We start from the raw sequence: 13,618 nt of genomic DNA, 5'->3' as shown, positions 1-13,618 counted from the left end.
CTTCCTCCTCACAGGGATTGCGATTGTGCTATAGATTTAATTCCTGGTAGTAAATTTCCTAAAGGTCGTTTGTTCAATCTGTCAGTGCCAGAGCATACTGCTATGCGGGATTATGTTAAGGAGTCCTTGGAAAAGGGACATATCCGTCCATCTTCGTCCCCTTTGGGAGCAGGTTTTTTTTTCGTGGCCAAGAAAGATGGGTCCTTGAGACCTTGTATAGATTATCGTCTTTTGAATAAGATTACCGTAAAATATCAGCATCCTTTGCCTTTGTTGACTGATTTGTTTGCTCGCATTAAGGGGGCTAAATGGTTCACTAAGATTGATCTCCGGGGTGCGTATAATCTTATACGAATAAAGCAAGGTGATGAGTGGAAAACCGCATTTAATACGCCTGAGGGCCATTTTGAGTATTTGGTAATGCCTTTCGGACTTTCTAATGCTCCTTCAGTCTTCCAGTCCTTTATGCACGATATTTTCCGTGAATATCTGGATAAATTTATGATTGTGTATTTGGATGATATTTTGGTTCTTTCTGATGACTGGGAGTCTCATGTTCAGCAGGTCAGGAAGGTGTTTCAGGTCCTGCGGGCTAATTCCTTGTTTGTAAAGGGCTCAAAGTGTCTCTTTGGAGTCCAGAAGATTTCTTTCTTGGGGTATATTTTTTCCCCTTCTACTATTGAGATGGATCCCGTCAAGGTTCGGGCTATTTGTGACTGGACGCAGCCTGCATCTCTTAAGAGCTTGCAGAAGTTCTTGGGCTTTGCTAATTTCTATCGTCGTTTTCTAACTATTTTTTCTAGTGTTGTTAAGCCTTTGACGGATTTGACTAAGAAGGGTGCTGATGTTGCTGATTGGTCTCCTGCGGCTGTGGAGGCCTTTCAGGAACTTAAACGCCGGTTTTCTTCTGCTCCTGTGTTGCGTCAGCCTGATGTTTCGCTTCCTTTCCAAGTTGAGGTTGATGCTTCCGAGATTGGAGCGGGGGCGGTTTTGTCACAGACAAGCTCCGATTGCTCGGTGATGAAGCCATGTGCGTTCTTTTCTAGAAAATTTTCGCCCGCTGAGCGGAATTATGATGTGGGTAATCGGGAACTTTTGGCCATGAAGTGGGCATTTGAGGAGTGGCGTCATTGGCTGGAGGGTGCTAGACATCGTGTGGTGGTCTTGACTGATCACAAAAATCTGATTTACCTTGAGTCTGCCAGGCGTCTGAATCCTAGACAGGCTCATTGGTCACTGTTTTTCTCTCGTTTCAATTTTGTGGTTTCATACTTGCCAGGTTCAAAGAATGTGAAGGCGGATGCTCTTTCTAGGAGTTTTGTGCCTGACTCCCCTGGAAATTCTGAGCCCACTGGTATCCTTAGGGATGGGGTGATTTTGTCGGCCGTCTTCCCAGACTTGCGACGTGCTTTGCAGGAGTTTCAGGCGGGTAAACCTGATCGTTGTCCGCCTGAGAGACTGTTTGTTCCGGATAGTTGGACCAGTAGAGTCATCTCTGAGGTCCATTCTTCTGCGTTGGCAGGTCATCCTGGAATATTTGGTACTAGAGACTTGGTGGCCAGGTCTTTTTGGTGGCCTTCCTTGTCTAGGGATGTGCGTTCTTTTGTGCAGTCTTGTGAGGTTTGTGCTCGGGCTAAGCCTTGCTGTTCTCGAGCCAGTGGATTGTTGTCACCTTTGCCTATCCCGAAGAGGCCTTGGACGCACATTTCCATGGACTTTATTTCGGATCTCCCTGTCTCTCAAAAAATGTCCGTCATCTGGGTTGTGTGTGACCGCTTTTCTAAAATGGTTCATCTTGTACCCTTGCCTAAGTTGCCTTCCTCCTCTGAGTTGGTCCCTCTGTTTTTCCAGAACGTGGTTCGTTTGCATGGGATTCCGGAGAACATCGTTTCTGACAGGGGATCCCAGTTTGTGTCTAGATTTTGGCGGACGTTCTGTGCTAAGATGGGCATTGATTTGTCCTTTTCGTCTGCATTCCACCCTCAGACGAATGGCCAGACGGAGCGAACTAATCAGACCTTGGAAACTTATTTGAGGTGTTTTGTTTCTGCTGATCAGGATGACTGGGTTACCTTTTTGCCGCTGGCCGAGTTTGCCCTTAATAATCGGGCTAGTTCTGCTACCTTGGTTTCTCCTTTCTTTTGTAATTCGGGGTTTCATCCTCGTTTTTCCTCTGGTCAGGTGGAGCCTTCTGATTGTCCTGGAGTGGACATGGTGGTGGATAGGTTGCATCAGATTTGGAGTCATGTGGTGGACAATTTGAAGTTGTCCCAGGAGAAGGCTCAGCAGTTTGCTAATCGCCGTCGCCGCGTGGGTCCTCGACTTCGTGTTGGGGACTTGGTGTGGTTGTCTTCTCGTTTTGTTCCTATGAAGGTCTCTTCTCCTAAGTTCAAGCCTCGGTTCATCGGTCCTTATAGGATCTTGGAAATTCTTAACCCTGTGTCGTTTCGTTTGGATCTCCCGGCATCGTTTGCTATTCATAATGTGTTCCATCGGTCGTTGTTGCGGAGGTATGAGGTACCTGTTGTTCCTTCGCCTGAGCCTCCTGCTCCGGTGCTGGTGGAGGGATAATTGGAGTATGTTGTGGAGAAGATCTTGGATTCTCGTGTTTCCAGACGGAAACTCCAATATTTGGTCAAGTGGAAGGGTTATGGTCAGGAGGATAATTCTTGGGTGGTTGCCTCTGATGTTCATGCTGATGATTTGGTCCGCGCTTTTCATAGGGCTCATCCTGGTCGCCCTGGTGGTTCTCGTGAGGGTTCGGTGACCCCTCCTCAAGGGGGGGGGTACTGTTGTGAGTTCTGTTTTTGGGCTCCCTCTGGTGGTTACTGATGGTACTGGGTGATTTGTGTTCTGCTGTCTCTGGTGTCCACCTGTTCTATTAGGATTTGGGAGTTTCCTATTTAACCGGGCTTTCTTGTCATTTCCCTGCCGGCTATCAAGGTTATCAGAGTGTTTTGTTACCTCAGCTTCTGGCTTCAGTAATCTTCAGGACAAGCTAAGTTTTTGATTTTCTTGTTCCACGTTTTGATTTATTTTTGTCTTGTCCAGCTTGCATATAATTGTTTCTTTGCTGCTGGTTGCTCTAGCGGGCTGTAATTGCTCCTCATGTTCCATGAGTTGGAACATGAGTTCAAGTAATTACAGGATGGTTTTTTGAAGGGTTTTTTGCTGACCGCGCAGTTTACTTTTGTATCCTCTGCTATCTAGTTTTAGCGGGCCTCATTTTGCTGAATCTGATTTCATACTGTGTATGTGCCTTCCTCTCATTTCACCGTCATTATATGTGGGGGGCTGCTATTTCTGTGGGGGATTTCTCTGGAGGCAAGAGAGGTCTGTGTTTCTTCTAATAGGGGAAGTTAGATCTTCGGCTGGTGCGAGACGTCTAGGATCAACGTAGGCACGTTCCCCGGCTATTGTTATTTGTGTGTTCAGGTTTAGGGTCGCGGTCAGCTCAGGTTCCATCACCCTAGAGCTCGTTGGTGCTTGTCCTTTTGTGATTCCCTGCCATTGGAATCATGACATATAACACTGTTGCTGCAGACAGAAACTCTTGCGATTACAAACAGTAGTTAATAGTAGTTCTTGCAATATCTAATATATAATTGCCTAGAATACTACTTCCTGCAATTTGTGCCAACTTCCGTGGCTTTGTCCGGAGCTAATGTCCGGAGCTAATGTCCGGAGCTAATGTCCGGAGATTAATTGCCTAGAATACTACTTCCTGCAATTTCTGCCAACTTCCGTGGCTTTGTCCGGAGCTAATGTCCGGAGCTAATGTCCGGAGCTAATGTCCGGAGCTAATGTCCGGAGATAAGTGACGTCAACAGTGTCCAGTGTCTGATTGGTTGCCGCCTGCTGCGAGCGACCAATCAGAAACGTGCCGTACTGTGACACACTCCGCCCGCCATTTTGGTGTGATTTTTGAATTTTTACCTCACAGCAAGTTTCTACTGCGTGGAGGCGGGCCCAGTGACGTTGCTCTTCAAGCTCCTGCCAAATTTCGTCAAAAAAATGATAATACCATTTACCAAAACTATATATATTTAGTTGTGAAGTGGTTCAGTGACATTTTCACACCAATTTTGAACTTTTGTTTGGTGTTTTCTCCATATACTGCCTATTATTTTTGTTCTTTCTTACTATTATTTATTAATTGTATTATTCTTACATTTGAATAAATAAAGTATATATGGATTCTAGACTCCCGATTCTTTAGAATCGGGCTGCCATCTAGTATACAATAATACGCATTATTCCGATACCACTATTCAACAACTACATATTTGTTAGTCCCCAAGTGGTTCTGAATTCTTCAAACTTGGCTCTTGGAAGTGGTTTTGTCATAACATCAGTTATCATCTGGTCAGTCTCACAACAAACTAACTCAATTATGCCACGTTGCAAATCACTCAGAGGGTGATGTTTACTGCCAATGTGTTTGGTTCTCACATTGATCTTGTCACATCATGCAAGTTCAATGCATCCTTTGATGTCTTCATAAATCACCGCCGGTTAAGTTGATGGCTTACCAAGATCGTCCAACAATTGGTTTAACCAAATGACAAGATGACAAGGCTAAGGACACCTCTTTTCTGCTAGACCAAGCAATTCTCCAAGCTTGAACAAATAGACGCTTGTCAATTTATGATCACTTATCCCCTTTCTGCCAGCTCACAGAATAGTACGTCAACTGGCAGAACCCCCGCTTTGAGGTGGGCTCCGGCGGTGAGCCCACCTCAAAGCCGCGACATGTCAGCTGTTTTGTACAGCTGACATGTGCGCGCAATGAGCGTGAGCGGAATCGCAATCCGCCCGCGCCCATTAACTAGTTAAATGCCGCTGTCAAACGCTGACAGCGGCATTTAACTAGCGCTCCCGCCCACACGGCCGGAAGTGCTCGCGCCGCTGACCCCCGTCACATGATCGGGGGTCAACGGTGCATTGCCATAACAACCAGAGGTCTCCTTGAGACCTCTATGGTTGTTGATGGTTGATTGCTTTGAGCGCCACCCTGTGGTCGGCGTTCAAAGCAACCCTGCATTTCTGCTACATAGAGGTGATCTGTGCTTCACCTCTGTGTAGAAGAGGCGATCGAGTTGTGCATGCTTCTAGCCTCCTATAGCAAAATGTAAAAAAAGTGTTTCAAAATATAAAAAAATAAAAAATATATAAAAGTTCAAATCACCCCCCTTTTGCCCCAATCAAAATAAAACAATAAAAAAAAATCAAAACTACACATATTTGGTATGCCGCATTCAGAATCACCCGATCTAACAAAAAACAAAGGATTAACCTGATTGCTAAATGGCGTAGCAAGAAAAAAATCAAAACGCCAAAATTATGGGGTTTTTGGGTCGCCGCAACATTGGATTAAAATGCAATAACGGGCGAGCAAAAGAACATAACTGCACCGAAATGGTATCATTAAAAACGTCAGCTCGGCACGCAAAAAATAAGCCCTCACCCGACCCCAGATCACAAAAATTGTAGACGCTACCGTTATCAGAAAATTGCGCAATTTTTTTTAAGCAAACTTTGGAATTTTTTTTACCACTTACATAAAAGAGAACCTAGACATGTTTGGTGTCTATGAACAAAAAAGCCAAACAAAAAACAAGTGTGAGATTGCACTTTTTTTGCAATTTCATCGCACTTGGAATTTTTTTCCCATTTTCTGTTACACGACATGGTAAAACCAATGGTATAGTTCAAAAGTACAACTCGTCCCACAAAAAATAAGCCCTCACATGGCCATATTGACGGAAAAATAAAAAAGTAATGGCTCTGGAAATAAAGGGAGCGAAAAACGAAAAAGAAAAAAGCTTCGGGGATGAAGGGGTTAAAGGGAACCTGTCACTCTTTTTTGCGTGAGATTCTTGGTATGGGAATATGTACAATTAGTTTACTTCTGAATATTCTTATGTGTTGTAGTTCAGGCTTCTTGCTGTTCCATTGCTCAAATGGAGTTTTCTCAGTTGCTTTACCTGATAGTCCGCTACACCATTTTGTTCATGGTTGTATGGTACAGTGGTCTGAAGCACAATCACATTTTTCCTTAAAAAGCTTTGTGTCTCATTACTTGTATACTGTATTACTTGTGTATTCAGCATCCATTATCGGCATGCAGAATTTCCGAGATATATTTCAAGTTTCTCTGGAGCTTAATCTTTGCTGTGAAGCTGATAGTCAATTGTATATCTTGAGCTGCTGTTAACCTGCGATTTCTGAGGCTGGTGACTCAGATAAACTTATCCTCAGAAGGAGAGATGACTCTTGGTCTTCCTTTCCTGGGGTGGTCCTCATGTGAGCCAGTTTCTTTCTAGCGCTTGATGGCACTTTCAAAGTTTTCGCAATTTTTCGGACTGACTGACTTTCTTTCCTTAAAGTAATTATGGCCACTCGGTTTTCTACTTAGCTGCTTTTTTCTTGCCATAAAGCAAATTCTAACAGTCTATTCAGTAGGACTATCAGCTGTGTATCCAGCAGACTTCTGCACAACACAACTGATGTCCCAACCCCATTTATAAGGCAAGAAATCCCACTTATTACACCTGACAGGGCACACCTGTGAAGTGAAAACCATTCCCGGTGACTACCTCTTGAAGCTCATCAAGAGAATGCCAAGAGTGTGCAAAGCAATCAAAGCAAAAGGTGGCTACTTTGAAGAACCTAGAATATAAGACATATTTTCAGTTGTTTCACACTTTTTTGTTAAATATATTATTCAACATGTGTTAATTCATAGTTTTGATGCCTTCAGTGTGAATGTACAATTTTCATAGTCATGAAAATGCAGAAAAACCTTTAAATGAGAAGGTGTGTCCAAACTTTTGGTGTGTACTGTATGTGCAAGATGCCTGTGCCATACATTAATTCAACTCTTGTGCTGTTCATGTTTAGCAGTTTATACACTTTCCTTGCATTTTACCTGGTACAACTCATCATGGATTTTTCCTTCTGCTAGTGTATGACTTTTTTTTAGATGATACAGCTGTCATCTTTAAATGTAATTTAATTTCCTCTGTATTGTGAGTTTCTTCACAGATTGTTTCCAATACATGGGACATAAAGAACATTCTTTACTGGAATCTTTCTGCTTTGTGTTGGGGACACTTGAAAACTAATGTAACCATCTCCTATTCCCTCTCAATTCATATACTGACCATTTGCCAAGATCACTTTCTATGAAAATGCAGCTTCAGTACTTTGTCATATTCTTCAATAATGGCATTTTTAACCCTTTGATGATTATTTTTTTCAGCTGATTCATTCTTGCTTTCCATACTCTGCAGTCAGCCTGTAGGTGCCCTGATGTCTTGCAGACAAAACACTCACATGTTTCCTTCAAATAACGTTTATTTTTGGGTAGATCTTGGATTTTTAAAACTGATTATGCTTTGGATGCCCCATTGATGCTTACACTTTCTTACTCTTATACTTATCTACAAGCTTTCCTCTGACATACTCCAATGTAAGCTCATAATCTGGGTATGTATCTAGTGCAGTTACAAGTGTGTCATGGCTTTCTAGTAAACCGTTGAGTAGTAGTGCAGCAACATGAAAATCTTTTAGTTCTTCCCCAATGTCCGTACATGCTTTGCAATGCCCACAGTATTTCTTATATAATCCTGCTTATCTTGGCGCTTATTTAGCTTATTTAGCTTAGACTGATACCACTTTATCATTAAGTAGAACTTATTGCACTTTCTGCATCTGTTACCACCTTTTTTTTTTGCAGTTTCACCATTATATACATGTGCAACCTGATCACCATCTATACCAAAGGAGACAGTGCTTAGTGCTTATTGATCTTTATCTATCCAGTCTTCTCGTAGTGGGTCAGGTCAAGACTTCTGTGTTTATTTCCAGGTACCTTCTCTTATCAGCAGCATCTTTACCTTGAATTTCCAGGATAGATAGTTATGGTTAGTCAGATTTGGCACTGTGAACTTCGTAGAGTTGCTGCTGGTGGCCATCTTTGCTTCTTCTGCTTAGTGCACTGTTGTTCTTTCTCCTTGGGTCTTTTCTCTGTGTCTTTGATTTTCTGGACTCATAACCTGTTAGCAGCAGATTAATCTCTGTACTGTACAGCCGTTCAACAGTAAATATATGTTTATTCAAGAAGAAAGATAAAACAGCTTACAACTGACATTTCTTATAACTTAGGATCTTAGCATCTTGTCTGTCAGCTTGCAAAGTGAAAGTAAAATGTGCTCCAGCTACACACCATGTGTGAACAGGAACTTCCTGGGTTTTTCCGTTGTTGTTTTTTAACCAATGTATTATTGGCAATATAACACTATTGCTTTAGACAGAAACTCATGCACTATTAAACAGTAGTAAATAGTACTTCTTGCAATATGTACAATAATAAGCATTATTCCAACAGTCTGTATGACTACAAAATTACAAACCCAAGAAGAAAACACAATATACAGAAAAAAACATAAACCTGCTTGCCCAGTACTATTAAATAACAATTCCCATACCATGCCATCTTAAAATTGATAAACTAAGTCTGTGTGTTTGTTTGCAAAATTTTACTCTTTATCTACTTGAAAATGTTTAACTATTACTATATTACTATAGTATAAGATTGTTTGTTAACCTATAAAATGCCTAATTTTTTTTTCTTTTCTTGTACATTTTGAAACATTTTCAATAAAAATTACAATTTAAAATAAATTGATAAACTAGCTTAGAAGAAGGCAAAGCTTTGCATTATGGGATTTAATTTTTATGGAGCTTGAGTAATGTGATCTTTCATCTGATCAGGATTTTGGCATGCAGAGGGCTCTGCTTCAAATCTTTTGCAAGCTCCTTTTTCTAATGCTCCATGCCCCTTTAGACTTTCTCCATAGTTGTGCCTTTTTCATACATGAAGGTGCTACTCCACCTCTTTGCTTTGCTCTGGTTAGAATGAGTGCTGAGCGAATCTACTCGTTACTCGAGATTTCTTGAGCATGCTTGGGGGTCCTCAGAGTATTTTAGTGCTCGGAGATTTAGTTTTTCTTGCCACAGCCGAATGATTTACATCTGTTAGCCAGCTTGATTACATGTGGGGATTCCCTAGCAACCAGGCAACCCCCACATGTACTTATGCTGGCTAACAGATGTAAATCATTCTGCTGTGACAAGAAAAACTAAATCTGCGAGCACTAAAAAATACTCGGAGGACCCCCGAGCGTGCTCGAGAAATCTCGAGTAACGAGTATATTCACTCATCACTAGTTAGAATGTATGTTGACCATTAGAGAGTGTTCAAGAAATATCTATAGTGCAAGCTCTGCATCTGCTCACCTCTTTTTATACCTAGTGAAGAATCCCTGCCTAAGGAGAGAGCAATCATAGATGACTAACCATAACCAAAAGTAGTATCAATAATAGCAATATGTTACAAGCACTGTAGAGTACTATTTCTTCTGCTAATACCATATGTTACTGTGTTTAGAATGTACTTGTGTCAATGGAAAATGCAATGATGGGATAACTGGAGATGGGACTTGTGAATGTGATGTTGGCTGGAGAGGTGTTAAATGTGACTCAGGTAAGTTCAGCCCTCACCCTTGGTTTGTAGGGTAAATTTTAAGATGTGCAAACTATGCACTGTATATCCCAAGAGTGTTATTCATTAAACTTGGTTGTTCAGTATTCTCCATTATATGAATAGTTAATGAAAAATGGGTGTGGGATGCTCAGACGTAGATTTGGATTTCTCTGATACTTGATAGGAAATCTCGAGGCTTACATGCATAAAATTAGATATTTGTTCAGATAGCAAATATAGCAAAGGACGAAATAGCAAGCATCACGGGCTAGTAGTCCTGATCAACATCCGATTCCCAAAACTCGCATATTCATGAATATATAGCAGCAGAATGAGATTAATACAAAAACTTATCTTTTAATCTATAAGTATGAAAATCAAATGGTGTAGTATAAAAATTAAAACAAAACCTGGTGGTGGACAGAGTCTCTGTAAAGATGATAGAAATGAATGGAAACTCCACAAATGTGCATAAAAATGACAGTGGTCACAAACAAAGCATACAACATAAAAAGAAAAGTACCATTACCACTGCCCACCCTGCTGGTTATAGAATAGTGTGGCCGAGAACATGTTCATTCAATCTCTACAAATACCAGGGTATCCCATGTGACCTGACTTCACCTGTGTACAATCCAGATTATAGGACCTGAACCCCCACATGCCGAGTCCAGGAAGTGTTATTTCAAGAACACCTGATCCATTGCGTGTAGTTGCTAAGATGCCGAGTGCTTAGCAACTTCCAGTCTCAAGCCGCAAAGCAACATATCGGTGTTCATTATGTTGCATCAGGTGTTCTTGAGTTAACACTTCATTGGCATGGCATGCTCGTGCTCAGGTCCTATAATCTGGATCGTACACAGGTGAAGCCAAGTCACGTGGGACTCCTAACCCGGTATATCTAGGGATTGAATGAACCTATTCTCTGCCACATTATTCTGACAACTAGCAGGGTGGGCAGTGGACACTCAGCCTTTATTTCATCTGATGCATTCACATGTCTACCCCTGAAGATCTATTAAAGGGAACCTGTCACCCCCAAAATCGAGGGTGAGCTAAGCCCACCAGCATCAGGGGCTTATCTACAGCATTCTGGAATGCGGTAGATAAGCCCCCGATGTATCCTAAAAGATAAGAAAAAGAGGTTAGATTATACTCACCCAGGGGCAGTCCCGGCCCGGTCCGATGGGTGTCGCTGTCCGGTCGGGCGCTTCCCATCTTCATAGGATGACGTCCTCTTCTGGTCTTCACGCTGCGGCTCCGGCAGCTCTCTGACCTTTCCCGGCGCCTGCGCACTGCAGTACTTTGCTCTGCCCTCAACAGGGCAGACAAAGTACGCCTGCGCTGGAGCCGCAGCATGAAGACCAGAAGAGGACGTCATCCTATGAAGATGGGAGGCCCTGGATCGGACCGCAACGCCCACCAGATCGTACCGTCCGCCCAGGTGAGTATAATCTAACCTCTTTTTCTTATCTTTTAGGATACATCAGGGGCTTATCTACAGCATTCCAGAATGCTGTAGATAAGCCCCTGATGCCGGTGGGCTTAGCTCACCCTCGATTTTGGGGGTGACAGGTTCCCTTTAAGGGAAACGCATTGGGAAGCATGCAGGGATTTTTTTAGGGCAAGTCAAACTTAAAGAAAGATGTGAACTGCCCTTGTAAGGGCAGGAGTCTTGGGCATTTATGCTAGCCCACAGGGCATATTAGGGCTAATGCTCCTGCCTCTCCCCATTTTAGACCTGATGAGGATTTGCTCTTTGATGTATCAAATGAAGAATTCTTTATTTTCACCCTATGGACGAGATACACTGGGAGAGAGATTTCCATTTTTTCATCCGACATTGTGACATAACGGTACTTCTCTTTTTGTTGTATGCTTTGTTTGTGATCGCTGTCGGTTTTATGCATATTTGTGGAATATTTGGTTTTATACTTATACATTTTATGCTATACATTTGTACAGATAGATAACAATATATTGCTCATCAATAGGACAACTGTTTTCATGAATGGCAGGGGAATGATGGCCCATGGACTACATGAGACCCCCTAGTGCTCCCCTTGTGGCCTATGACTTCCTCTTTCAATCTTTGCACAGGCATTTATTTGGAGTGGGGACGTCATGATAACAAATTGATTTTCCACTATGGATAATTATTGCAAATGTTTGATATTAATGGTCTCGACTCCTCCATACACATGAAAGTTTGGCTAGACCAAACTTTCATGTGTTTCAAAGGGAAGAGAGTAGAAAGCTGCTGCCAGAGCTGTTTTGCAATGGCTTTCTGCCTACCACCTCCTGAATTACAATAGGGGTCTGGGGTTAAAATTCAAACTGCACGACCCTTAGCCCTACTGGCATCATCTGACAGAAGGCAACTATGCACATTAGATTGCGACTAATCCTACGCATATCGGAAGGCTCAGCTGACTGTGTTTGGGAGCCCTTACTGTTATGGATATTGCTCTGCTGCCACTAGAGGAAGAAAGACATTTAAAGGGAACCTGTCACCCCCCTCAGGCGTTTGTAACTAAAAGAGCCACCTTGTGCAGCACAAATGCTGCATTCTGACAAGGTGGCTCTTTTAGTTATGATGCCTGCACACGCTGAAATAATCACGTATAAAATGTGCCCCCACATACCCTGAAATGTTCCCGGAGGCGGGTCTTTCCTTGCTAATCAGACGCAGCACAACCGTCACTCCGGACCTGTGTGCATCGGGCGCTGCCTCCTCAGCACTGTTTTCAAATGAGCCGGCACCTGCGCTCTTTTCTCATGCCTTGGGCATGCGCAGTGAGCGCTGCCCGTCCTCTGTCCTCATTTGCAGTCTAGCTGACTGCGTCTGTGCGGCCGCCCTGCCAGACATCCCGCCCCGCAGTGTCTTCTGATTTATTCACATTGCGGCAGCCGCACAGGCGCAGTCAGCTAGACTGCAAATGAGGACGGGTAGCGCTCGCTGTGCCTGCCCAAGGCATGAGAAAAGAGTGCAGGCGCCGGCTCATTTGAAAACAGCGCTGAGGAGGCGGCGCCCGGCACACACAGGCCCGGAGTGACGGCTGTGCTGCGTCTGATTAGCAAGGAACGACCCGCCTCCGGGAACATTTCAGGGTAAGAGGGGGCACATTTTATAAGTGATTATTTCAGCATGTGCAGGCATCATAACTAAAAGAGCCACCTTGTCAGAAGGCAGCATTAGTGCAGCACAAGGTGACTCTTTTAGTTACAAATGCCTGAGAGGGTGACAGGTTCCCTTTATTAAAATGTGCAGCCCTTGGCTGGACTCAAAATCTTCTTCTGAAAACCTTATAATATATAGTAAAATGCACTAAACAGGGTGCCTGATCTAGTATAACCTGATGAATCATGTCGGTATCTGCATAAGACACGTTTCAAAATATTTCCTTTTTTGCTTCCATGAATCAGTGACCATCAGGGTAATGATGATTAAATGAGTACCTTGGCTGAGCCACAAAGTAAGCAAAGTGTACGCGTGACTGTGATCAAACGGATTTTTTGGCAACTATCATTTCACACTGGCATCCATTTAGTCTTGTTAGCTAAATAAAGGCAAACTGGCACATTGACAATGATTTTCCATTGGCAAGAACAGTCACCTATTCCATTAATATTATATCTATGTCTTTACTAAAAATATTACAGCTACAGATCTGTCTGTCTATCTTTCTATCTATCTATCTATCTAATCTTTATCATAGTCATCCAGCAATTCCAGAATTATAGGTATACCCATGTTGAGTTTAATAATGGTTATAACTCGGGATGAGTACAAGATAAGAAAGTCCATTTGTGCTAAATGATGACTGTATTGCACATTATCTTATTCTTGCCCTTTCATTTATTTTTCAGCAATCACAGAAGACAAATGCAATAAAATCTGCCACACTAGTGCAAAGTATGTACTTCTTACCCACTTATTGTAAAACGTGTAAATAATTGAATGACTGTCAGTTAATGATTTGGGGAAATGGTATACATATGGCAGCTTTATATGACACCTTAGATGTGCAGAATAGATCATTACATTGCATTCAAGAGTCAGGTATT

At 42.5% G+C, this 13,618-nt stretch overlaps 1 protein-coding gene across 1 annotated transcript in view; it reads left to right on the top strand.

Moving 5' to 3' along the window:
• Positions 1-13,618, top strand: part of STAB2 (stabilin 2) — a 243,987-nt gene that overhangs the window by 130,931 nt on the left and 99,438 nt on the right. The window contains exons 39-40 of the mRNA XM_069764255.1: positions 9,455-9,550; positions 13,421-13,466. Of these exons, the coding sequence (XP_069620356.1) occupies positions 9,455-9,550; positions 13,421-13,466 (142 nt within the window). The remainder of the gene's footprint in view (positions 1-9,454; positions 9,551-13,420; positions 13,467-13,618) is intronic.

Source organism: Ranitomeya imitator, chromosome 4 (assembly GCF_032444005.1).
Source record: "Ranitomeya imitator isolate aRanImi1 chromosome 4, aRanImi1.pri, whole genome shotgun sequence".
NCBI lineage: Eukaryota > Metazoa > Chordata > Amphibia > Anura > Dendrobatidae > Ranitomeya > Ranitomeya imitator.
This window is presented reverse-complemented; position numbering and strand designations above follow the sequence as displayed.